The following is a 27808-nucleotide window of genomic DNA, read 5'->3' on the forward strand; positions in this document are numbered from 1 at the left end:
ATCGCCAAGCTCATTCAAAACAGTAAAGGTCAACAAAACGTATCGTCATCGCGACTCCATCATATGAATAGGCTGCATTCAAGAAAAGACAGTTGCACAAAAAACATGCTTCACGTCCAAAGAACATTCAAGAACAGGAACATAAATTACTTCTGCAAAAGCACCTTGATTCAACCCCTCGTACACAGTGATTTATTGACTAGCTCTACTTCTTGCAGAGGCCAGAGCATACCATTACTTGTCTGTCGTCTTGCTGTATCTATCGGTTTAATTCATACAATTATCAAACAACACAGTAGAGTAGAGCCCAGAGACCATCAAAATGCTCCAAGCCTCTGTTGTGATATTGACATCATTCAATAGCACAACAGACAGAAGGAAAAAAAACTAAAACAGAATTGGTTTGTTACAATGATGCAGATCAAGCGACAATGACCTTTTAAATAGCATGAATCCTATAATTACTAAAGAAATATCATAGGACAATAGCAATGCATATTTTCATGAATCATAGAATTACTAAAGAAATATCATAAGACAATAGCAATGCATATTCATGAATCATATAATCACTAAAGAAATATCATAAGACAATAGCAATGCATATTCATGAATCATAGAATTACTAAAGAAATATCATAGGACAATAGCAATGCATATTCATGAATCATAGAATTACTAAAGAAATATCATAAGACAATAGCAATGCATATTCATGAATCATAGAATTACTAAAGAAATATCATAAGACAATAGCAATGCATATTCATGAATCATATAATTACTAAAGAAATATCATAAGACAATAGCAATGCATATTCATGAATCATAGAATTACTAAAGAAATATCATAGGACAATAGCAATGCATATTCATGAATCATAGAATTACTAAAGAAATATCATGACAATAGCAATGCATAATCATGAATCAACCAAAACTAAGAGAGGAAATAATAAATAATACTAACTGTGTACACAGGAAGGGAACAGAAGGCTAATAGAACGAAGGACAGAATAATGGTATCAAAACCACTATGGCCCATTCCACACTATAGGGCCTAACTGAGCCAAGCTGTACTGGGCTGGCCTGGTTCCACATCCACAAAAGTTCTGGAAAGAGCCAAAGAAAATCCCCAAGCCATCACAGTACCGTTCGGGTCGGCCCTTTAGTGTGGATGCGGTGCGTGATGCTTCTGTCACAGACCGTCTCGGTCAGGCATTCAACATTCTAGCACAGTCACACTGACCACTCTAAATCAGACCACACATTATAGAGCTACTGGACTCTGGTGAGTGACAGGAGAGAGAGGAGAGACTGACAGCGATAGCAGGCATGAAAAGCCATGCAGTTTGTTCTCTGTTCCAAATGCAACTTCAATATACTTGGGGTTTTGTTTTCCTTGAATGACTTGGTGAAAAAATGAGTCAAAGATACACCCTGCATGAAAATAGAAGTGCTTACATTTAACAAGGTACCGTAGTAATACACTGGATTGAAATCATTTTGTCCCCCTCCCCATAATGAAAATTTGCTGTGTGTAACTATGATGCCAATTTCAATACTATTTTAATAATATTTCTTTAATGTGAAAACAACTAAGGATGGACGCTGCAGTAAAGTTTCCTCAGCTAAATGAAAGAGATGAGAGAGGGAGCACACAAACCAGAGAAACCACAGTAGTGGATCTATAACCAGCCTGGGTACCAGTCTGTCAGTGCTACCATTCCACGACAACAGACAGACAGCAGCCAGGCTAACCTGTGTGATCCTAGTGACATCAACAACACGGAGGGAATGATTTTTACACAGCACACATGGATCCAACAGAACTTGAAAAGCATATTAATAAATAATACCTTGAAAATAATTAAATACAATATTATTGACCACAGTAAGAATGAACGTTTAAAACAAAAAAGGGAAAAAAATAACTCTACAGTGATGAGGAAACAAACGAACGGACAGATTCCTCTTCTCGCTCCGAAGCACAAGTCCAAACATGTTTTGAGACAAAAATAATGCCGTCGCCGTGGAATATTGAAATAAAACAGTAAGAACGAAGTACAAAAGGTCAGGGAGGGTCGGGGGGGGGCACGTGAAGGAAGAGGCCGTGAAAAAATCTTCAGTATCCACAGAAAAATATCAACTGAAGTTACTCATCGTCATCATCATCATCGTCATCATCGTCATCGTCGGGAGCTTATATATAATAAGTCAAATTGAAAATAGAATTTTCCTCTCTGTACATAGCATTGTTTTCTCCTACTTTTTATTTATTTGTCCCTTTCCGTTTCTATTTCCTCCCTCAAGTTGTTTTTCCGTTGTGTGTGGACGATCCCCCGCCTCCCTTCAGTCTAACGAGATCACGTCTGGTATGGAGCCATATATGACTGCTGCCGCTGCATCAGACCTGCTCGACTGGCTGTCCCGCTCTCCATCCCTCTCTACATCCCTCTCTCTTAAACTATTAGATGAAACAAGACTGGAGCTGCTCCCGCTGTTGCTGCCCCCATTGGCTGCTGGCAGGGCATTGCTCCCGCCCCCGGGGGTCCCTGGTTGGTCCAGGAACATCTGGGAGGAGCTATACGGCAGGAAGCGGTTGAGGAGAAGGTCATGGTCTTCTGAGGCAGAGGCCGCCGCTGCCATCACCATGTTGTAATGCTACAGAGAGAGAGAGAGAGAGAGGAGGGAGGGTCACCACCATGTTGTAATGCTACAGGGAGAGAGAGAGGAGGGAGGGTCACCACCATGTTGTAATGCTACAGAGAGAGAGAGGAGGGAGGGTCACCACCATGTTGTAATGCTACAGAGAGAGAGAGGAGGGAGGGTCACCACCATGTTGTAATGCTACAGAGAGAGAGAGAGGAGGGAAGGTCACCACCATGTTGTAATGCTACACAGAGAGAGAGAGAGGAGGGAGGGTCACCACCATGTTGTAATGCTACACAGAGAGAGAGAGGAGGGAGGGTCACCACCATGTTGTAATGCTACAGAGAGAGAGAGAGGAAGGAGGGTCACCACCATGTTGTAATGCTACAGAGAGAGAGAGAGAGAGAGAGAGGAGGGAGGGTCACCACCAAGTTGTAATGCTACAGAGAGAGAGAGAGAGAGGAGGGAGGGTCACCACCATGTTGTAATGCTACAGAGAGAGAGAGAGAGGGAGGGTCACCACCATGTTGTAATGCTACAGAGAGAGAGAGAGAGGAGGGAGGGTCACCACCATGTTGTAATGCTACAGAGAGAGAGAGAGAGAGAGAGGGGGGAGGGTCACCACCATGTTGCAATGCTACAGAGAGAGAAAGAGGAGGGAGGGTCACCACCATGTTGTAATGCTACAGAGAGAGAGAGAGAGAGGAGGGAGGGTCACCACCATGTTGTAATGCTACAGAGAGAGAGAGAGGAGGGAGGGTCACCACCATGTTGTAATGCTACAGAGAGAGAGAGAGGAGGGAGGGTCACCACCATGTTGTAATGCTACAGGGAGAGAGAGAGGAGGGAGGGTCACCACCATGTTGTAATGCTACAGAGAGAGAGAGAGGAGGGAGGGTCACCACCATGTTGTAATGCTACAGAGAGAGAGAGAGGTAGGGAGGGTCACCACCATGTTGTAATGCTACAGAGAGAGAGAGGAGGGAGGGTCACCACCATGTTGTAATGCTACAGAGAGAGAGAGAGGGAGGGAAGGTCACCACCATGTTGTAATGCTACACAGAGAGAGAGAGAGAGGGAGGGTCACCACCATGTTGTAATGCTACACAGAGAGAGAGAGGAGGGAGGGTCACCACCATGTTGTAATGCTACAGAGAGAGAGAGAGGAAGGAGGGTCACCACCATGTTGTAATGCTACAGAGAGAGAGAGAGAGAGAGGAGGGAGGGTCACCACCAAGTTGTAATGCTACAGAGAGAGAGAGAGAGAGGAGGGAGGGTCACCACCATGTTGTAATGCTACAGAGAGAGAGAGAGGAGGGAGGGTCACCACCATGTTGTAATGCTACAGAGAGAGAGAGAGGGAGGGTCACCACCATGTTGTAATGCTACAGAGAGAGAGAGAGAGGAGGGAGGGTCACCACCATGTTGTAATGCTACAGAGAGAGAGAGAGAGAGAGAGGGGGGAGGGTCACCACCATGTTGCAATGCTACAGAGAGAGAAAGAGGAGGGAGGGTCACCACCATGTTGTAATGCTACAGAGAGAGAGAGAGGAGGGAGGGTCACCACCATGTTGTAATGCTACAGAGAGAGAGAGAGAGAAGGGAGGGTCACCACCATGTTGCAATGCTACAGAGAGAGAGAGAGGAGGGAGGGTCACCACCATGTTGTAATGCTACAGAGAGAGAGAGGAGGGAGGGTCACCACCATGTTGTAATGCTACAGAGAGAGAGAGAGGAGGGAGGGTCACCACCATGTTGTAATGCTACAGAGAGAGAGAGAGAGAGAGAGGAGGGAGGGTCACCACCATGTTGTAATGCTACAGAGAGAGAGAGAGAGAGAGGAGGGAGGGTCACCACCATGTTGTAATGCTACAGAGAGAGAGGAGGGAGGGTCACCACCATGTTGTAATGCTACAGAGAGAGAGAGAGGAGGGAGGGTCACCACCATGCTGTAATGCTACAGAGAGAGAGAGGAGGGAGGGTACCCACCATGTTGTAATGCTACAGAGAGAGAGAGAGAGAGGAGGGAGGGTCACCACCATGTTGTAATGCTACAGAAAGAGAGAGAGGAGGGAGGGTCACCACCATGTTGTAATACTACAGAGAGAGAGAGAGAGGAGGGAGGGTCACCACCATGTTGTAATGCTACAGAGAGAGAGAGAGACAGAGAGAGAGAGAGAGAGAGAGGGTCACCACCATGTTGTAATGCTACACAGAGAGAGAGACAGAGAGAGAGGGTCACCACCATGTTGTAATGCTACAGAGAGAGAGAGGAGGGAGGGTCACCACCATGTTGTAATGCTACAGAGAGAGAGAGAGGAGGGAGGGTCACCACCATGTTGTAATGCTACAGAGAGAGTGTGAAGTCATTACCTGATGGTTGTCTCATGTGAAGTCATTACCTGATGGTTCTATTCTGTGAAGTCATTACTTCTATTCTGTGAAAGCATTACCTGATGGTTGTCTCATGTGAAGTCATTGCCTGATGGTTCTATTCTGTGAAGCCATTACCTGGTGGTTGTCTCATGTGAAGCCATTACCTGGTGGTTGTCTCATGTGAAGCCATTACCTGGTGGTTGTCTCATGTGAAGTCATTACCTGATGGTTCTGTGAACTCATTACCTGATGGTTCTATCCTGTGACGTCATCACCTGATGGTTCTCTTCTGTGAAGTCATTACCTGATGGTTGTCTCTTGTGTAGTATTTACCTGATGGTTCTATTGTGTGAAGTCATTACCTGATGGTTCTATTATGTGAAGTCATTACCTGATGGTTCTATTATGTGAAGTCATTACCTGATGGTTCTATTATGTGAAGTCATTACCTGATGGTTCTATTATGTGAAGTCATTACCTGATGGTTCTATTATGTGAAATCATTACCTGATGGTTCTATTATGTGAAATCATTACCTGATGGTTCTATTCTGTGAAGTCATTACTTCTATTCTGTGTAGTCATTACCTGATGGCTGTCTCCTGTGAAGGCATTACCTGATGGTTCTATTATGTGAAGTCATTACCTGATGGTTCTATTATGTGAAATCATTACCTGATGGTTCTATTATGTGAAGTCATTACCTGATGGTTCTATTATGTGAAATCATTACCTGATGGTTCTATTATGTGAAATCATTACCTGATGGTTCTATTCTGTGAAGTCATTACTTCTATTCTGTGTAGTCATTACCTGATGGCTGTCTCCTGTGAAGGCATTACCTGATGGTTCTATTATGTGAAGTCATTACCTGATGGTTCTATTATGTGAAATCATTACCTGATGGTTCTATTATGTGAAGTCATTACCTGATGGTTCTATTCTGTGAAGTCATTACCTGATGGTTCTATTATGTGAAGTCATTACCTGATGGTTATATTCTGTGAAGTCATTACCTGATGGTCCTATCCTGTGAAGTCATTACCTGATGGTTGTATCCTGTGAAGTCATTACCTGATGGTTGTATCCTGTGAAGTCATTACCTGATGGTTGTCTCCCTGGAGGAATGAGAAGAAGTTGAGGTCCAGGTCATTGGGGGTGTGGTAGTAGTGGCTGTAGTCCTGTATGAGGGGAGGTGGAGGGGGGATGTAGCTGGTCTCAACAGGAGGCATGCTGGGAGCTCTGGCCACTGGAGACGCCTGGCTGTGGAGGTTCAACACTCTGTGGGGAGAACACCAGGTCAGAACACCAGGTCAGAACACCAGGTCAGAACACCAGGCCAGAACATGGTGTAAAAGGCCGACATAAGAGAGACAAGAAAACAGAACAGTCTGGCTGGTGTCCAGTCGGCCCAAAACAGAGGACAGATTGTATTTGTAGGATTTTGTGATTGGACATACCCCTTGCTGACAGGCGGCGAGGCAGGGGACAGCGAGGAGGAGGGACAGGCCCTCTTGAGAGGAGGCTCATCGTCCAGATCATCGTCTGAAGAGCTGTCCAGAGTCAGATCAATCACCACCACCTTATTGGTACTGCTGTGGGATGAGCTGTTCCTGTGGGGCTCTGATTCTACTGTCCGACACGAGTCTATGGCAGAAAGAGAGAGAGACAGAGAGACGAGACAGAGAGAGAGAGGTATGTACATAGTCAATGGTAGGCTTCGAGGGGACTCCTATGGTAGGTACACCTATAGCTCATCTCTTGGCTGTAGTACTGTAGACTACTTTATCACTGACCTCAACCCAAAGTCTCTCGGAGTGTTCACAGTCACTGACACCCCTATCAGGCCACAGCAAAATCACAGTCTACTTGAACAGAGCAATACTCAATCATGAGGCATCAAAGACTCTAAGAGTGATTACAGCTGTGAGTCTTTCTGGGTAAGTCTCTAAGAGTGATCACAGCTGTGAGTCATTCTGGGTAAGTCTCTAAGAGTGATTACAGCTGTGAGACTTTCTGGGTAAGTCTCTAAGAGTAATTACAGCTGTGATTATTTTTGGGTAAGTCTCTAAGAGAGAGAAACACTCCCAGCTGTAACCAAAGTCTCTATGAGTTTTCCACACCTGGATTGTACAATATTTGCACATTATTCTCTTGACAATTCTTGACGCTCTGTCAAGTTGGTTGTTGCTAATTTCTAGACAGCCATTTTTAAGTCTTGACATACATTTTCAAGCAGATTTAAGTCAAAACAGTAACTATTCCAGCAACATTCAATGTCATCATGGTAAACAACTCCAGTGTATATTTGGCCTTGTGTTTTAGGTAATTGTCCTGCTGAAAGGTGAATTTGTCTCCCAGTGTCTGCGGGGAAGCAGACTGAACCAGGTGTTCCTCTAGGATTTTTCTTGTGCTTAGCTCCATTCCATTTATTTTTAACATAGAAAACTCCCCAGTCCCTGCTGATGACAAGCATACCCATAACATGATGCAGCCATAATTGCGCTTGAACATATGGAGAGTGGTACTCAGTAATGTGCTGTATTGAAGAGTGGTACTCAGTAATGTGTTGTATTGAAGAGTGGTACTCAGTAATGTGTTGTGTTGGAGAGTGGTACTCAGTAATGTGTTGTATTGGAGAGTGGTGCTCAGTAATGTGTTGTATTGGAGAGTGGTACTCAGTAATGTGTTGTATTGGAGAGTGGTACTCAGTAATGTGTTGTATTGGAGAGTGGTGCTCAGTAATGTGTTGTATTGGAGAGTGGTACTCAGTAATGTGTTGTATTGGAGAGTGGTACTCAGTAATGTGTTGTATTGGAGAGTGGTACTCAGTAATGTGTTGTATTGGATTGGAGAGTGGCACTCAGTAATGTGCTGTATTGGAGAGTGGTACTCAGTAATGTGTTGTATTGGAGAGTGGTGCTCAGTAATGTGTTGCATTGGAGAGTGGTACTCAGTAATGTGTTGTATTGGAGAGTGGTACTCAGTAATGTGTTGTATTGGAGAGTGGTGCTCAGTAATGTGTTGTATTGGAGAGTGGTACTCAGTAATGTGTTGTATTGGAGAGTGGTACTCAGTAATGTGTTGTATTGGAGAGCGGTACTCAGTAATGTGTTGTATTGGAGAGTGGTACTCAGTAATGTGTTGTATTGGAGAGTGGTGCTCAGTAATGTGTTGTATTGGAGAGTGGTACTCAGTAATGTGTTGTATTGGAGAGTGGTACTCAGTAATGTGTTGTATTGGAGAGTGGTGCTCAGTAATGTGTTGCATTGGAGAGTGGTACTCAGTAATGTGTTGTATTGGAGAGTGGTACTCAGTAATGTGTTGTATTGGAGAGTGGTGCTCAGTAATGTGTTGTATTGGAGAGTGGTACTCAGTAATGTGTTGTATTGGAGAGTGGTACTCAGTAATGTGTTGTATTGGAGAGCGGTACTCAGTAATGTGTTGTATTGGATTGGAGAGTGGCACTCAGTAATGTGCTGAATTGGAGAGTGGTACTCAGTAATGTGTTGTATTGGAGAGTGGTACTCAGTAATGTGTTGTATTGGAGAGTGGTACTCAGTAATGTGTTGTATTGGAGAGTGGTACTCAGTAATGTGTTGTATTGGATTGGAGAGTGGCACTCAGTAATGTGCTGTATTGGTGAGTGGTACTCAGTAATGTGTTGTATTGGATTGGAGAGTGGTACTCAGTAATGTGTTGTATTGGAGAGTGGTATTCAGTAATGTGTTGTGTTGGAGAGTGGTACTCAGTAATGTATTGTATTGGAGAGTGGTACTCAGTAATGTGTTGTATTGGAGAGTGGTACTCAGTAATGTATTGTATTGGAGAGTGGTACTCAGTAATGTGTTGTGTTGGAGAGTGGTACTCAGTAATGTGGTGTGTTGGAGAGTGGTACTCAGTAATGTGTTGTATAGGATTTGCCCCCAACATAACACTTTGTATTCGGTCATAAAGTGAAATGCTTTGCCACATTTTTTTTGAATATTTGTATTCTGTACAGGCTTCCTTCTTTTCACTCTGTCAATTATTATTTTTTTATTTCACCTTTATTTAACCTGGTACGCCAGTTGAGAACAAGTTCTCATTTACAACTGCGACCTGGCCAAGATAAAGCAAAGCAGTGCGACAAAAACAACAGAGTTACACATGGAATAAACAAACATACAGTCAATAACACAATAGAAAAAGTAAATATACAGTGTGTGTAAATGCAGTAAGGAGGCAATAGGCCATAGTAGCGAAGTAATTACAATTTAGCAGATTAACACTGGAGTGATAGATGAGCAGATGAATCCTCCTCCCCCTCCCCCCCCTCCTCCCTCTCTCTGCAGATGACTTCGTCAACCATTTTGAAAAGAAGGTCGACGACATCCGATCCTCGTTTGCTAAGTCAAACGACACCGCTGGTTCTGCTCACACTGCCCTACCCTGTGCTCTGACCTCTTTCTCCCCTCTCTCTCCAGATGAAATCTCGCTTCTTGTGACGGCCGGCCGCCCAACAACCTGCCCGCTTGACCCTATCCCCTCCTCTCTTCTCCAGACCATTTCCGGAGACCTTCTCCCTTACCTTACCTCGCTCATCAACTCATCCCTGACCGCTGGCTACGTCCCTTCCGTCTTCAAGAGAGCGAGAGTTGCACCCCTTCTGAAAAAACCTACACACGATCCCTCCGATGTCAACAACTACAGACCAGTATCCCTTCTTTCTTTTCTCTCCAAAACTCTTGAACGTGCCGTCCTTGGACAGCTCTCCTGCTATCTCTCTCAGAATGACCTTCTTGATCCAAATCAGTCAGGTTTCAAGACTAGTCATTCAACTGAGACTGCTCTTCTCTGTATCACGGAGGCGCTCTGCACTGCTAAAGCTAACGCTCTCTCCTCTGCTCTCATCCTTCTAGACCTATCGGCTGCCTTCGACACTGTGAACCATCAGATCCTCCTCTCCACCCTCTCCGAGTTGGGCATCTCCGGCGCGGCCCACGCTTGGATTGCGTCCTACCTGACAGGTCGCTCCTACCAGGTGGCGTGGCGAGAATCTGTCTCCTCGCCACGCGCTCTCACCACTGGTGTCCCCCAGGGCTCTGTTCTAGGCCCTCTCCTATTCTCGCTATACACCAAGTCACTTGGCTCTGTCATAACCTCACATGGTCTCTCCTATCATTGCTATGCAGACGACACACAATTAATCTTCTCCTTTCCCCCTTCTGATGACCAGGTGGCGAATCGCATCTCTGCATGTCTGGCAGACATATCAGTGTGGATGACGGATCACCACCTCAAGCTGAACCTCGGCAAGACGGAGCTGCTCTTCCTCCCGGGGAAGGACTGCCCGTTCCATGATCTCGCCATCACGGTTGACAACTCCATTGTGTCCTCCTCCCAGAGCGCTAAGAACCTTGGCGTGATCCTGGACAACACCCTGTCGTTCTCAACTAACATCAAGGCGGTGGCCCGTTCCTGTAGGTTCATGCTCTACAACATCCGCAGAGTACGACCCTGCCTCACACAGGAAGCGGCGCAGGTCCTAATCCAGGCACTTGTCATCTCCCGTCTGGATTACTGCAACTCGCTGTTGGCTGGGCTCCCTGCCTGTGCCATTAAACCCCTACAACTCATCCAGAACGCCGCAGCCCGTCTGGTGTTCAACCTTCCCAAGTTCTCTCACGTCACCCCGCACCTCCGCTCTCTCCACTGGCTTCCAGTTGAAGCTCGCATCCGCTACAAGACCATGGTGCTTGCCTACGGAGCTGTGAGGGGAACGGCACCGCAGTACCTCCAGGCTCTGATCAGGCCCTACACCCAAACAAGGGCACTGCGTTCATCCACCTCTGGCCTGCTCGCCTCCCTACCACTGAGGAAGTACAGTTCCCGCTCAGCCCAGTCAAAACTGTTCGCTGCTCTGGCCCCCCAATGGTGGAACAAACTCCCTCACGACACCAGGACAGCGGAGTCAATCACCACCTTCCGGAGACACCTGAAACCCCACCTCTTCAAGGAATACCTAGGATAGGATAAAGTAATCCTTCTCACCCCCCTCCCCCTTAAATGATTTAGATGCACTATTGTAAAGTGGCTGTTCCACTGATGTCAGAAGGTGAATTCACCAATTTGTAAGTCGCTCTGGATAAGAGCGTCTGCTAAATGACTTAAATGTAAATGTAAAATGATGATGTGCAACTAGAGATACTGGTGAGCAAAAGAGCAGAAAAAGTAAATAAAATATGGGGATGAGGTAGGTAGTTGGATGGGCTATTTACAGATGGACTATGTACAGCTGCAGCGATCGGTTCGCTGTTCAGATTGCTGATGTTTAAAGTGATCAATTTTTGCAATTCGTTCCAGTCACTGGAAGCAGAGAACAGGAAGGAAAGGCAGCCAAATGAGGTGTTGGCTTTGGGGATGACCAGTGAGATATACCTGCTGGAGCGCGTGCTACGGGTGGGTGTTGCTATGGTGACCAGTGAGCTGAGATAAGGCGGAGCTTTACCTGGCAGAGACTTGTAGATGACCTGGAGCCAGTGGGTTTGGCGACGGATGTGTAGTGAGGGCCAGCCGACTAGAGCATACAGGTCGCAGTGGTGGGTGGTAAGTATATGGGGCTTTTGTGACAAAACGGATGACACTGTGATAGACTGCTTCCAATTTGTTGAGTAGAGTGTTGGAGGCTATTTTGTAAATGACATCGCCGAAGTCAAGGATCGGTAGGATGGTCAGTTTTACGAGGGTATGTTTGGCAGCATGAGTGAAGGAGGCTTTGTTTGCGAAATAGGAAGCCGATTCTAGATTTAATTATTTTGGATTGGAGATGTTTAATGTGAGTCTGGAAGGAGAGTTTACAGTCTAACCAGACACCTAGGTATTTGCTGTTGTCCACATAAGTCATAACTGTCCAGAGTAGTGATGCTGGAGGTGCGGGCAGCGAACGGTTGAAGAGCATGCATTTAGTTTTACTTGCATTTAAAAGGAGTTGGAGACCACGGAAGGAGTGTTGTATGGCATTGAAGCTCGTTTGGAGGTTAGTTAACACAGTGTTCAAAGAAGGGCCAGAAGTATACAGAAAATGGTGTCGTCTGCGTAGAGGTGGATCAGAGAACCACCAGCAGCAAGAGCGACATAATTGATATATACAGAGAAAAGAGTCGGGCCCGAGAATTGAACCCTGTGGCACCCCCATAGAGAATGCCAGAGGTTAGGACAACAGTTAGTGAACCAGGTGAGGCAGTCATTGGAGAAGGCAAGGCTGTCGAGTCTGCCGATAAGAATAAGGTGATTGACAGAGTCGAAAGCCTTGGCCAGGTCGATGAAGACAGCTGCACAGTAATGTCTCTTATCGATGGCGGTTATGATATCGTTTAGGAACTTGAGCGTGGCTGAGGTGCACCCATGACCAGCTCGGAAACCGGATTGCACAGCGGAGAAGGTACGGTGGGATTCGAAATGATCAGTGATCTGTTTATTAACTTGGCTTTCGAAGACCTTAGAAAGGCAGGGCAGGATGAATATAGGTCTGTAACAGTGTGGGTCCAGGGTGTCTCCCCCTTTGAAGAGGGGGATGTCCGCGGCAGCTTTCCAATCTTTGGGGATCTCAGACGATACGAAAGAGGTTGAACAGGCTAGTAATAGTGATTGCAACAACGGCGGGGGACAATTTTAGAAAGAGGGTCCAGAATGTCAAACCCAGATGATTTGCAGGGGTCCAGGTTTTGCAGCTCTTTCAGAACATCTGCTATCTGGATTTGGGTGAAGGAGAAGCTGGGAGGCTTGGGCAAGTTGTTGACCGGGGTTGGGGTAGTCAGGAGGAAAGCCGTAGAGAAATGCTTGTTGAAATTCTCAATTATAGTGGATTTATCGGCAGTGACAGTGTTACCTAGCTGGGAGGAGGTGCTCTTATTCTCTATTGACTACCGTGTCCCAGAACTTTTTGGAGTTAGAGCTACAGGATGCAAATTTCAGTTTGAAAAAGCTGGCCTTTGCTTTCCTGACTGACTGAGTGTATTGGTTCCTGACTTCCCTGAACTGTTAGTATTGTAGAGAAACTACAATGTTGCTAATCCATCCTCGGTTTTCTCCTATCACAGCCATTAAACTCATCAAAGACAACAACCACCCGGGCCACTGCCTGTTCACCACGCTATCATCCAGAAGGAGTACAGGTGCATCAAAGCAGGAACCGAGAGACTGAAAAACAGCTTCTATCTCAAGGCCATCAGTCTGTTAAACAGCCATCACCAGCTGACCCGGTTACTCAACCCTGCACCTTAGAGGCTGCTGACCCATATTTATTCTACCTTTATTTAACCAGGCAAGTCAGTTAAGAACAAATTCTTATTTTCAATGACGGCCTAGGAACAGTGGGTTAACTGCCTGTTCAGGGGCAGAATGACAGATTTGGAGCTTGTCAGCTCAGGGATTTGAACTTGCAACCTTCCGGTTAATAGCCCAACGCTCTACCCTGCCACCCTAACCCTATACATAGACATGGAGTCACTGGCCACTTTAATAATGGAACACTGGTCAGAGTGGTTCCATACTGCTTTACTCATCTCATATGTATATACTGTACTTTAGTCAATGCCACAACATTGCTCGTCCAAATATTCATATATTTCTTAATTTCATTATTTTACTTTAGATTTGTGTGTACTGTTGTGAATTATTAGATATTACTGCACTGTTGGAGCTCGGAACACAAGCATTTCACTACACCCAAAATAACATTGCTAAATATGTGTATGTGATTTTGATAATACATTTTGATTTAAACTGTTTTAAAGTCATCATTGGCTTCATGGTGAAACCCCAGAGCGGTTTCCTTCCTCTCCAGCAACTGAGTTAGGAAGGACGCCTGTATCTTTGTAGTGACTGGGTGTGTTGATACACCATCCAAAGTGTAATTAATAACTGCACCCTGCTCAAAGGGATATTCAATGTCTGATTTTTGACATTTTTACCCATCTACCAATAGGTGCCCTTCTTTACAAGGCAGTGGAAAACCTTCCTGGTCTTTGTGGTTGAGTCTGTGTTTTAAATTCACTGCTCGACTGAGGGACATTACAGATAATTGTATGTTTGGGGTACAGAGATGAGATAGCCATTAAAAAAATCATGTTGCACACAGTGTGTCCATGACACTTATGGGAGTTGTTAAGATTGTTTTTTAAATGTTTACTCCTGAACTTATTTAGGCTTGCCATAACAAAGGAGTAGAATACTTAATGACTCAAGACATCTCAGCTTTTCATTAAAAAATTAAAAAATGAATTTGTATAAATGGTGCTACTGAGACACTAGAAGGGCTATGAAGGAATCGCCACGTACCGTCCTCCCCGTTGAATGAAGCAGACACCTCTGTGACCTCCTTCTTCGACCTCATGGGATACCAGTTCCCGTCCTCTTTAAACTGGATCTCGTCACAGTCCTCACAGCTGTTCAGAATCTCCATGAACAACCTGCAGAGAGACAGACAGGCGCACACACACACACACACACACACACACACACACACACACACACACACACACACACACACACACACACACACACACACACACACACACACACACACACACACACACACACAGAGGGGGGTTCAGAAATAGTGTGCGATACTGTACTGCAATACAATGTGTAGCATCCCCAGAGAGGTGCAGCAGAACGAACCCGTCGATGATGAGGTGTTGGTAGGGGGCCTTCTGATCACAGACAGGACACACCCACGTGGGTTTCTTCTCATTCATCTGGATGTACAGCGTAGCGTCGAAACACTGGAGGTGGGAACACGTCAACGCTCTGCACGGGATCATCAGACGCATCTTCCCCAGCTAGACAGGAAACAGGAAACAGGAAACAGGAAACAGGAGGATGAGTATTGTGCTGTTTGTAGCAGAACTTCTGATTGTGATGTGGTTGTTTTACCTAATCTACCTACTTTTACCCAAGTTGATCACTGATTGATCGTTTCTGATTAAGAACATCTGCTAAATAGCTAAAATGAGTGTACGTACCGGACAGAGTAGAGAGACTCGTAGACTGGTGGTCGCAATCTCACTGTCCGGGTCAGCCGTTAACTTCTCTTTGACTGTGGAGAGAGAGAGACAACACAATCTCACTGTCAGCTGTTAACTTCTGACTGTGGAGAGAGAGAGACAACACAATCTCACTGTCAGCTGTTAACTTCTGACTGTGGAGAGAGAGAGACAACACAATCTCACTGTCAGCTGTTAACTTCTCTTTGACTGTGGAGAGAGAGAGACAACACAATCTCACTGTCAGCTGTTAACTTCTGACTGTGGAGAGAGAGAGACAACACAATCTCACTGTCAGCTGTTAACTTCTGACTGTGGAGAGAGAGAGACAACACAATCTCACTGTCAGCTGTTAACTTCTCTGACTGTGGAGAGAGAGAGAGACAACACAATCTCACTGTCAGCTGTTAACTTCTCTTTGACTGTGGAGAGAGAGAGACAACACAATCTCACTGTCAGCTGTTAACTTCTCTGACTGTGGAGAGAGAGAGACAACACAATCTCACTGTCAGGGTCAGCTGTTAACTTCTCTTTGACTGTGGAGAGAGAGAGAGACAACACAATCTCACTGTCAGCTGTTAACTTCTCTGACTGTGGAGAGAGAGAGACAACACAATCTCACTGTCAGCTGTTAACTTCTCTGACTGTGGAGAGAGAGAGACAACACAATCTCACTGTCAGGGTCAGCTGTTAACTTCTCTTTGACTGTGGAGAGAGAGAGACAACACAATCTCACTGTCAGCTGTTAACTTCTCTGACTGTGGAGAGAGAGAGACAACACAATCTCACTGTCAGCTGTTAACTTCTCTGACTGTGGAGAGAGAGAGACAACACAATCTCACTGTCAGCTGTTAACTTCTGACTGTGGAGAGAGAGAGACAACACAATCTCACTGTCAGCTGTTAACTTCTCTGAATGTGGAGAGAGAGAGACAACACAATCTCACGGTCACAATCTCACTTGGTTTATGGGACCATGCAGCACCATCTAATATCAGAGAGCCACCTACTGAGAGCCCTGGAGTGGTCTGGGTTGCGGATGCCTTTGGCTCGTAGTCTCTGTAGCAGGGTTGTGGATGTCTGCTGTCTGACCAGGTAGACTGCCATGGAGAAACTCTGAGAGAGGAGACAACAGGAGGGTCACAATGAACCATGATGACTCAACACCATACATGAAAACCATTATTTACCCTTCATACTACTGACTGGGGTCATTTTGGGCATTGAATTGAGAAAATAATAAATGCTCCCAAATACTATTGACCACCCGCCAAAATGGCTGGTATGAATATAGTTCTAACAGCCAATGCCAAAATATACCCCCCTGGTAAAAACCTGTATCTGATAGATCATCTGCAGAGATGAACTCACACAAGATTGTACTTTTCTATACCACATATCGTATGACTATACAAAAATCACCTTATTTTTCTACATATCAAAAACTGGCAAATGGTATACAAACTCTGCCAATGGTATAAATATTTGATTCAACTAAAATATGGAACTCAGATCCACCCTACATTAGGACTGACCCCATATAGAACTCAGATCCACCCTACATTAGGACTGACCCCATATAGAACTCAGATCCACCCCACATTAGGACTGACCCCATATAGAACTCAGATCCACCCCACATTAGGACTGACCCCATATAGAACTCAGATCCACCCCACATTAGGACTGACCCCATATAGAACTCAGATCCACCCCACATTAGGACTGACCCCATATAGAACTCAGATCCACCCCACATTAGGACTGACCCCATATAGAACTCAGATCCACCCCACATTAGCACTGACCCCATATAGAACTCAGATCCACCCCACATTAGGACTGACCCCATATAGAACTCAGATCCACCCCACATTAGCACTGACCCCATATAGAACTCAGATCCACCCCACATTAGGACTGACCCCATATAGAACTCAGATCCACCCCACATTAGGACTGACCCCATATAGAACTCAGATCCACCCCACATTAGGACTGACCCCATTTAGTTGACTGGACCATTGTTTGATTGAAAGGTTGTTGGTCGACCAAGATATTTTTACTTGAGCAGTGGCAAATGTATACAATAATTTATGAGCACGAGTTTTGGCCCAAACCAAGTTAATAGTTGATACAATGTTTCATGTTCATTGCAGACTGGCCATGCGGAGCCACTCTGATTTCTAGGATATTTATTTTTAAAATCAGGATATTTTCTACCTGCAGGCTGCAATGTTTTTATTTGTTGGCTTTTCCTAGGCTATTTTTACATATTGGCAATGGTAATAGAAGTTACTTTTAGATTTGTATAATTTTCCATTTAGATATACAGCACATTCAGAAAGTATTCAGGCCCTTTGACTTGTTCCACATTGTGTCACGTTGCAGCCTTATTCATTAATCTGCACACAATACCCCATTATGACATCACAATACCCCATAATGACATCACAATTCCCCACTGTGAGTAGAAGCATCTTGCCATAGGCCCTCCCACTCCCATTGTTTCACTAGCAACCATGCTGTGGCGTGAATAAAGAAAACTAAGCCATACGTTTGGTCATTGTTTCACTAGTAGCCATGATAATGCTGTGGCGTGAATAAAGAAAACTAAGCTATATGTTTTGGTCATTGTTTCACTAGCAGCCATGATAATGCTGTGGCGTGAATAAAGAAAACTACGCCATACGTTTTGGTCATTGTTTCACTAGCAGCCATGATAATGCTGTGGCGTGAATAAAGAAAACTACGCCATACGTTTTGGTCATTGTTTCACTAGCAGCCATGATAATGCTGTGGCGTGAATAAAGAAAACTACGCCATACGTTTTGGTCATTGTCTTTCAGGATCAATGGATGAAACACTGTCAATAAAATGACAGAATGTATTCACACAAAGTTATTCCACATTTTGTTGTGTTATAGCCTGAATTATAAACAGACTTAAAAATAAACGTTTTTTTAAAGGTCTTACCCATCTACACACAATAGCCCATAAAAACAAAGTGAAAACATGTTTTTAGAAATGTTTTCAAAAGTATAGAAAATGTTAAATGAAATCTCATTTAGAGTACATTTACAGTACCAGTCAAAAACCCTACTCAGGGTTTTTCTTTATTTGTACTATTTTCTACATTGTAGAAAAGTTGTGAAGACGTTAAAAACTATGAAATAACACATATGGAATCATGTAGTAACCAAAAAAGTGTTAAACAAATCAAAATATATTATATATTTGAGATTCTTCAAAAGCCACCCTTTGCCTGGATGACTGCTTTGCACACGCTTGGCATTTTCTCAACCAGCTTCATGAGGTAGTCACCTGGAATGCATTTCAATTAACAGGTGTGCCTTTTTAAAAGTCAATTTGTGTAATTTCTTTCCTTCTGAATACATTTGAGAAAACCATCAAGCGCTATGATGAAACTGGCTCTCACGAGGACCGCCAAGCAATGGAAGACTCCGAGTTACCTCTGCTGCAGAGGATAAGTTCATTAGAGCTACCAGTCTCAGAAATTACAGCCCAAATAAATGCTTCAGAGTTCAAGTAACAGACACATCTCAACATCAACTGTTCAGAGGAGACTGAGTGAATCAGGCCTTCATGATCAAATTGCTGCAAAGAAACAACTACGAAAGGACACCAATAAAAAGAAGAGACTTGCTTGGGCCAAGAAACACGAGCAATGGACATTAGACCGGTGAAATTAGAATTCAAGGCACACTTAACCAGCATGGCTACCACAGCATTCTGCAGCAATACACCATCGTTTGCACTTATCATTTGTTTTTCAACAGGACAATGACCCTACACCTCCAGGCTGTTTAAGGGATTTATGACCAAGTAGGAGAGTGATTGAGTGCTGCATCAGATGACCTGGCCTCCACAATCACCCGACCTCAACCCAATTAAGATGGTTTGGGATGAGTTGGACCACAGAGTGAAGGAAAAACAGCCAACAAGTGCTCAGTATGTGTGGGAACTCCTTCAAACGCATTCCAGGCGAATCTGGTTGAGAGAATACCAAGTGTGTGCAAAGATGTCATCAAGGCAAAGGGAGGCTACTTTGAAGAATCTCAAATATAAAATAAAATACAACACTTATTTGGTTACTACATGTTTCCATATGTGTTATTTCATAGTTTTGACGTCATCAGTATTATTCTACAATGTAGAAAATAGTAAAAATAAAGAAAAACACTGGAATGAGTAGTTGAGTTTGGACACACCTGGTACTGTAAGTATTCACACCCCTTTGCTATAACACTCCAAATTGAGCTACGGTGCATCCAATTTCCTTTGATCATCCTTGAGTTGTCACTACAACTTGATTGAAGTCCACCTGTGGCCAAGTCAATTGTTTGGACATGATTTAGAAAGAAACACACCTGTCTATATAAAGTCCCAGAGTTGACAGCGCATGTCAGAGCACAAACTACAGTATATACCATGAAGTCCAAGGAACTGTCCGAGATAGAATTATGATGAGGCATATGTCTGGGGAAGGGTATAAAACTAGTCCTAGAGTGTTGAAAGTTTCCAAGAGCACCGTGGTCTCTTCATCATTGGGAAATTGAACAAATATGGAACTACCCAGACTCTGCCTAGAGCTGGCCGTCTGACCAAAGTGGGCAACGGGGCAAGAAGGGCCTCGGTCAGGGAGGGGACCGAGAACCCAATGACCACTCTGACAGAACTACCGAGTTCCCGAGGTGAGATGGGAGAACCTGCCAGAAGGGCCTCGGTCAGGGAGGTGACCGAGAACCCAATGACCACTCTGACAGAACTCCAGATTCCCTTGGCTGAGATGGGAGAACCTGCCAGAAGGGCCTCGGTCAGGGAGGTGACCGAGAACCCAATGACCACTCTGACAGAACTACCGAGTTCCCGAGGTGAGATGGGAGAACCTGCCAGAAGGGCCTCGGTCAGGGAGGTGACCGAGAACCCAATGACCACTCTGACAGAACTCCAGATTCCCTTGGCTGAGATGGGAGAACCTGCCAGAAGGACAACAGTCTGGGCATTATGGGAGAATGGCCAGACGGAAGCCAATCCTGAGAACAAGGCACATGACATCACACCTGGAATTTACAAAAAGGCAGGTGAAAGTCTCACAGCACAAGGCAAATGATTATGTGATCTGATGAGACATTCAATTGAACTCTTTGGCCTGAATTCAAAGAGCTACGTCTGGAGGAAACATACCCAAGAGGACTCAGAGCTGATACAGACATACCCAAGAGGACTCAGAGCTGATACAGACATACCCAAGAGGACTCAGGGCTGATACAGACATACCCAAGAGGACTCAGAGCTGATACAGACATACCCAAGAGGACTCAGAGCTGATACAGACATACCCAAGAGGACTCAGGGCTGATACAGACATACCCAAGAGGACTCAGGGCTGATACAGACATACCCAAGAGGACTCAGGGCTGATACAGACATACCCAAGAGGACTCAGGGCTGATACAGACATACCCAAGAGGACTCAGAGCTGATACAGACATACCCAAGAGGACTCAGGGCTGATACAGACATACCCAAGACGACTCAGAGCTGATACAGACATACCCAAGAGGACTCAGGGCTGATACAGACATACCCAAGAGGACTCAGGGCTGATACAGACATACCCAAGAGGACTCAGAGCTGATACAGATATAAGAGGACTCCAAGACATACCCAAGGGACTCAGAGCTGATACAGACATACCCAAGAGGACTCAGGGCTGATACAGACATACCCAAGAGGACTCAGGGCTGATACAGACATACCCAAGAGGACTCAGGGCTGATACAGACATACCCAAGAGGACTCAGGCTGATACAGACATACCCAAGAGGACTCAGGGCTGATACAGACATACCCAAGACGACTCAGAGCTGATACAGACATACCCAAGAGGACTCAGGGCTGATACAGACATACCCAAGAGGACTCAGGGCTGATACAGACATACCCAAGAGGACTCAGAGGCTGATACAGACATACCCAAGAGGACTCAGGGAGGACTCAGAGCTGATACAGACATACCCAAGAGGACTCAGAGCTGATACAGACATACCCAAGAGGACTCAGAGCTGATACAGACATACCCAAGAGGACTCAGAGCTGATACAGACATACCCAAGAGGACTCAGAGCTGATACAGACATACCAGAGCTGATACAGACATACCCAAGAGGACTCAGAGCTGATAGAGACATACCCAAGAGGACTCAGAGCTGATAGAGACATACCCAAGAGGACTCAGAGCTGATACAGACATACCCAAGAGGACTCAGAGCTGATACAGACATACCCAAGACGACTCAAAGCTGATACAGACATACCCAAGAGGACTCAGAGCTGATAGAGACATTCCCAAGACGACTCAACGATGATCCAGACATACCCAAGAGGACTCAGAGCTGTAATCCCTGCCAAAGGTGCTTCTACAAAGTACTGACTCAGGGGTGTGAATAATTACACAAATTAGATATTTTTGTATTTCAAATTCAATAAATTTGCTAAATGTTCTAAAAACATGTTTGTCATTATAGGGTATTGTGTGTAGATGACCGAGAAAAAATCTATCAAAAAGTGATTTTGAATTCAGGCTGTAACAACAAAAGTCATGAATAATTTCTGAACGCACTCAGTATATTTCACAGTTTGGTGTTCAACCCTTTTAAACGGCAGCTGGTTTTACTTCAGAAATATGATCATTTATAGTTACTTAAAAATTCTAAAAACGAAATTATACTAAAAATCGAATTATGGTAAATCAGCGTTTTAGTACTAATGTGGATGGAAAAAAGCTAGACACTGTTTATGGTAAAACAATTATATATATATATTTTTTTTTTGTGTGCAAATTAACAGTTGGTATTCCATGGTCATAAAATATATTGGTAGTGGAAGGGTTGATAAAATGGAATAGAACATAAAACATGTATTATCCATGCAATCTGGAAATGTGCCTTTGGCTTCACAGTGGCAAATACCTAAAACACAACCTATCATGTTCTCATGCCACAGCTCTCCTTCAACAGTCAGTCAATCAGCCAGTCATCTTCAGGGAGGCAAAATTATATGGGAACTTTACAAAAATGTCCAAGTTTTCAAAAAATCCTTGTTGGACGATTCTGGATGTCCTGCTTATTTCATTCCCTTTTGATTATGTGAATCTACCAACCAGATTTGTTTATTTGTTTCATTATTTAACCTGGAAATTCTGGGAGAATTAGCAGAACATTACAACTCTAATCACCCTGCATTCATTACCCCGTCAGTCTATTACATCACCCTGCATTCATTACCCCGTCAGTCTATTACATCACCCTGCATTCATTACCCCGTCAGTCTATTACATCACCCTGCATTCATTACCCCGTCAGTCTATTACATCACCCTGCATTCATTACCCCGTCAGTCTATTACATCACCCTGCATTCATTACCCCGTCAGTCTATTACATCACCCTGCATTCATTACCCCGTCAGTCTATTACATCACCCTGCATTCATTACCCCGTCAATCTATTACATCACCCTGCATTCATTACCCTGTCAATCTATTACATCACCCTGCATTCATTACCCCGTCAGTCTATTACATCACTCTGCATTCATTACCCTGTCAATCTATTACATCACCCTGCATTCATTACCCCGTCAATCTATTACATCACCCTGCATTCATTACCCTGTCAATCTATTACATCACCCTGCATTCATTACCCCGTCAGTGTATTACATCACCCTGCATTCATTACCCCGTCAATCTATTACATCACCCTGCATTCATTACCCTGTCAATCTATTACATCACTCTGCATTCATTACCCCTTCAGTCTATTACATCACCCTGCATTCATTACCCTGTCAATCTATTACATCACCCTGCATTCATTACCCCGTCAATCTATTACATCACCCTGCATGAATTACCTTGTGTATCTATAACATCACCCTCCATTCTTTACCCTGTCTATCTATTACATCACCCTCACCCCTGTCTATTAGATCACCCTCCATTCATTACACTGTCTATCTATTACATCACCCTCCATTACATCACCCTCACCCCTGTCTATTACATCACCCTCCATTCATTACCCTGTCTATCTATTACATCACCCTCCATTCATTACATCACCCTCCATTCATTACCCTGTCTATCTATTACATCACCCTCCATTCATTACCCTGTCTATCTATTACATCACCCTCACCCCTGTCTATTAGATCACCCTCCATTCATTACCCTGTCTATCTATGACATCACCCCCCATTCATTACCCTGCATATCCATGACATCACCCTCCATTCATTACCCTGCATATCCATGACATCACCCTCCATTCATTACCCTGCATATCCATGACATCACCCTCCACTCATTACCCTGCATATACATGACATCACCCTCCACTCATTACCCTGCATATACATGACATCACCCTCCAATCTTTACCCTGTCTATCCATGACACCACAATATATTCCTTACCCTGCCTGTCTCTGAGGTCCACGACATCACGATAGATTCCTTACCCTGCCTATCTCTAAGGTCCATGACATCACAATAGATTCCTTACCCTGTCTATCTCTGAGGTCCATGACATCACAATAGATTCCTTACCCTGCCTATCTCTGAGGTCCATGACATCACAATAGATTCCTTACCCTGTCGATCTCTGAGGTCCATGACATCACAATAGATTCCTTACCCTGCCTATCTCTGAGGTCCATGACATCACAATAGATTCCTTACCCTGCCTATCTCTGAGGTCCATGACATCACAATAGATTCCTTACCCTGTCTATCTCTGAGGTCCATGACATCACAATAGATTCCTTACCCTGCCTATCTCTGAGGTCCATGACATCACAATAGATTCCTTACCCTGTCTATCTCTGAGGTCCATGACATCACAATAGATTCCTTACCCTGCCTATCTCTGAGGTCCACGACACCACGATAGTGTTGGGCACTGTGGTGGACAGTCTGACCAGTGACGTGATGTTGATGGGGCGACTCGGCCGTTTGGGTTCCACTCCGTTTTTGGTTGGAGGAAGGTAGCCCTGAGGAGGAAGAAGAGACAACAGTGTCAACGTCAGTTGGTTTAAGTTGATGCAAGCAACTCCAAGGTTGTGGGTTCAATTCCCGCGAAGGGGTCACAAACATACAAAAAAAATGTACGTACTGTAAAACCCTTTGGATAACTGCGTCTGTAGTTAGAACAGTGATATATACAGAGCTTTCAGAAAGTATTCAGGCCCATTGACTTGTCCCACATTTTGTTACGTTACAGCTAGAGGTTGACCGATTAATCGGAATGGCCGATTAATTAGGGCCGATTTCAAGTTTTCATAACAATCGGGAATCGGTATTTTTGGACACCATTTTTTTTTTACACCATTATTTAATCTTTATTTAACTTGGCATGTCAATTAAGAACATTCTTATTTTCAATGACGGCCTAGTGGGTGGGTTAACTGCCTTGTTCAGGGGCAGAACGACAGGTTTCCACCTTGTCAGCTCGGGGGATCCAATCTTGCAACCTTACAGTTAACTAGTCCAACGCAATAACGACCTGCCTCTCTCTCTCGTTGCACTCCACAAGGAGACTGCCTGTTACGCGAATGCAGTAAGCCAAGGTAAGTTGCTAGCATTAAACTTATCTTATATAAAACAATCAATCATAATCACTAGTTACACATGGTTGATGATATTACTAGATATTATCTAGCGTGTCCTGCGTTGCATATAATCTGACTGAGCATACAAGCATACAAGTATCTAAGTATCTGACTGAGCCTTGGAAGGCAGCAGAAGGCTCGTAAACATTAATTCAAACAGCACTTCCGTGCGTTTTGCCAGCAGATCTTCATCGTGCGTCAAGCATTGCGCTGTTTATGACTTCAAGCCTATCAACTCCCGAGATGAGGCTGGTGTAACCGAAGTGAAATGGCTAGCTAGTTAGCGCTCGCTAATAGCATTTCAAACGTCACTCGCTCTGAGCCTTGGAGTGGTTGTTTCCCTTGCTCTGCATGGATAACGCTGCTTCGATGGTGGCTGTTGTCATTATGTTGCTGGTTCGAGCCCAGGGAGGAGCGAGGAGAGGGATGGAAGCTATACTGTTACACTGGCAATACTAAAGTGCCTATAAGAACATCCAATAGTCAAAGGTTAATGAAATACAAATGGTACAGAGGGAAATAGTCCTATAAATCCTATAATAACTAAAACCTAAATCTTCTTACCTGGGAATATCGAAGACTCATGATAAAAGGAACCACCAGCTTTCATATGTTCTCATGTTCTGAGCAAGGAACTGAAACTTTAGCTTTCTTACATAGCACATATTGCACTTTTATTTTCTTCTCCAACACATTGTTTTTGCATTATTTAAACCAAATTGAACACGTTTCATTATTTATTTATATTAAGTTAAAATAAGTGTTCATTCAGTATTGTTGTAATTGTCATTATTACAAATAAATAAAATAAAAATTGGCCGATTAATCGGCATCGTCTTTTTTGGTCCTCCAATAATCGGTATGGGCATTGAAAAATCATAGTTGGTAGACCTCTAGTTACAGCCTTATTCTAAAAAGGATGAGGGGGGGAAATAAGGCCGTAATGTAATAAAATGTGGAAAAAGTGAAGAGGTCTGAAAACTTTCCACATGCCCTGTATATTATATTAGTACATTTTCCTAGAGTATTTCTTAATGCAGCGTTTCCTATCCTGGTCCTAGGGAACCTAAAGGGTTGATTCAAGTAACGGCTTGATGAGGAGCTGATGAGTGAAATCAAACCCAACAACGTGCAGCCCTTTAGGTCCCCAGGACCAGGATAGGAAACAGCGGCTTAATGAGTAGTACTTAGCGGTCGGCTGTCAGACCGACTCACCGGGAGGTTGCAGGGCTTGCTGTTGACTTTCACACACAGGCTGGACGGGAAATGATCCTCCTGGGTACAACTCGTCTCTGATAAACAAAACCTGGGACAGAAAATACAGAGATCAATAACTAATACAACAGAACAATATGACACATCCCATAACCAATTCAGATGACAGACCCAGGAATACACAGTAGTCAGTCAGTAGTCAGTCATCTCATGAAGCCGCTTATTAGTGCAGGCATGTCTCAATTTTACTTAGTGAACACGAGTCCCACAGTGAACACGAGTCCCACAGTGAACACGAGTCCCACAGTGAACACGAGTCCCACAGTGAACACGAGTCCCACAGTGAACACGAGTCCCACTGTGAACACGAGTCCCACAGTGAACACGAGTCCCACAGTGAACACGAGTCCCACAGTGAACACGAGTCCCACAGTGAACACGAGTCCCACTGTGAACACGAGTCCCACTGTGAACACGAGTCCCACAGTGAACACGAGTCCCACAGTGAACACGAGTCCCACAGTGAACACGAGTCCCACAGTGAACACGAGTCCCACTGTGAACACGAGTCCCACTGTGAACACGAGTCCCACTGTGAACACGAGTCCCACTGTGAACACGAGTCCCACAGTGAACACGAGTCCCACAGTGAACACGAGTCCCACAGTGAACACGAGTCCCACAGTGAACACGAGTCCCACAGTGAACACGAGTCCCACAGTGAAAACGAGTCCCACAGTGAACACGAGTCCCACAGTGAACACGAGTCCCACAGTGAACACGAGTCCCACAGTGAAAACGAGTCCCACAGTGAACACGAGTCCCACAGTGAACACGAGTCCCACTGTGAACACGAGTCCCACTGTGAACACGAGTCCCACAGTGAACACGAGTCCCACAGTGAACACGAGTCCCACAGTGAACACGAGTCCCACAGTGAACACGAGTCCCACAGTGAAAACGAGTCCCACAGTGAACACGAGTCCCACTGTGAACACGAGTCCCACTGTGAACACGAGTCCCACAGTGAACACGAGTCCCACAGTGAACACGAGTCCCACTGTGAACACGAGTCCCACAGTGAACACGAGTCCCACAGTGAACACGAGTCCCACAGTGAACACGAGTCCCACAGTGAACACGAGTCCCACAGTGAACACGAGTCCCACTGTGAACACGAGTCCCACTGTGAACACGAGTCCCACTGTGAACACGAGTCCCACTGTGAACACGAGTCCCACAGTGAACACGAGTCCCACAGTGAACACGAGTCCCACAGTGAACACGAGTCCCACAGTGAACACGAGTCCCACAGTGAACACGAGTCCCACTGTGAACACGAGTCCCACAGTGAACACCAGTCCCACAGTGAACACCAGTCCCACAGTGAACACGAGTCCCACAGTGAACACGAGTCCCACAGTGAACACGATTCCCACAGTGAACACGAGTCCCACAGTGAACACGAGTCCCACTGTGAACACGAGTCCCACTGTGAACACGAGTCCCACAGTGAACACGAGTCCCACAGTGAACACGAGTCCCACAGAGAACACGAGTCCCACAGTGAACACGAGTCCCACAGTGAACACGAGTCCCACAGTGAACACGAGTCCCACAGTGAACACGAGTCCCACTGTGAACACGAGTCCCACTGTGAACACGAGTCCCACTGTGAACACGAGTCCCACTGTGAACACGAGTCCCACTGTGAACACGAGTCCCACTGTGAACACGAGTCCCACAGTGAACACGAGTCCCACAGTGAACACGAGTCCCACAGTGAACACGAGTCCCACAGTGAACACGAGTCCCACAGTGAACACGAGTCCTACAGTGAACACG

The 27808-nt window shown here is 44.9% G+C and overlaps 1 protein-coding gene across 1 annotated transcript in view; it reads right to left on the minus strand.

Annotated features, from left to right (window-relative positions):
• Window positions 1–27808, minus strand: part of LOC135508887 (E3 SUMO-protein ligase PIAS1-like) — a 34572-nt gene continuing 6764 nt past the window's right edge. The window contains exons 5-13 of the mRNA XM_064929100.1: window positions 25964–26054; window positions 23996–24130; window positions 16065–16170; window positions 15035–15108; window positions 14691–14851; window positions 14349–14479; window positions 6488–6674; window positions 6131–6308; window positions 1–2664 (exon numbers count right to left, since the gene is read on the minus strand). Of these exons, the coding sequence (XP_064785172.1) occupies window positions 2353–2664; window positions 6131–6308; window positions 6488–6674; window positions 14349–14479; window positions 14691–14851; window positions 15035–15108; window positions 16065–16170; window positions 23996–24130; window positions 25964–26054 (1375 nt within the window). The 3' untranslated portion in view covers window positions 1–2352. The remainder of the gene's footprint in view (window positions 2665–6130; window positions 6309–6487; window positions 6675–14348; window positions 14480–14690; window positions 14852–15034; window positions 15109–16064; window positions 16171–23995; window positions 24131–25963; window positions 26055–27808) is intronic.

Source organism: Oncorhynchus masou, chromosome 22 (genome assembly GCF_036934945.1).
Source record: "Oncorhynchus masou masou isolate Uvic2021 chromosome 22, UVic_Omas_1.1, whole genome shotgun sequence".
NCBI lineage: Eukaryota > Metazoa > Chordata > Actinopteri > Salmoniformes > Salmonidae > Oncorhynchus > Oncorhynchus masou.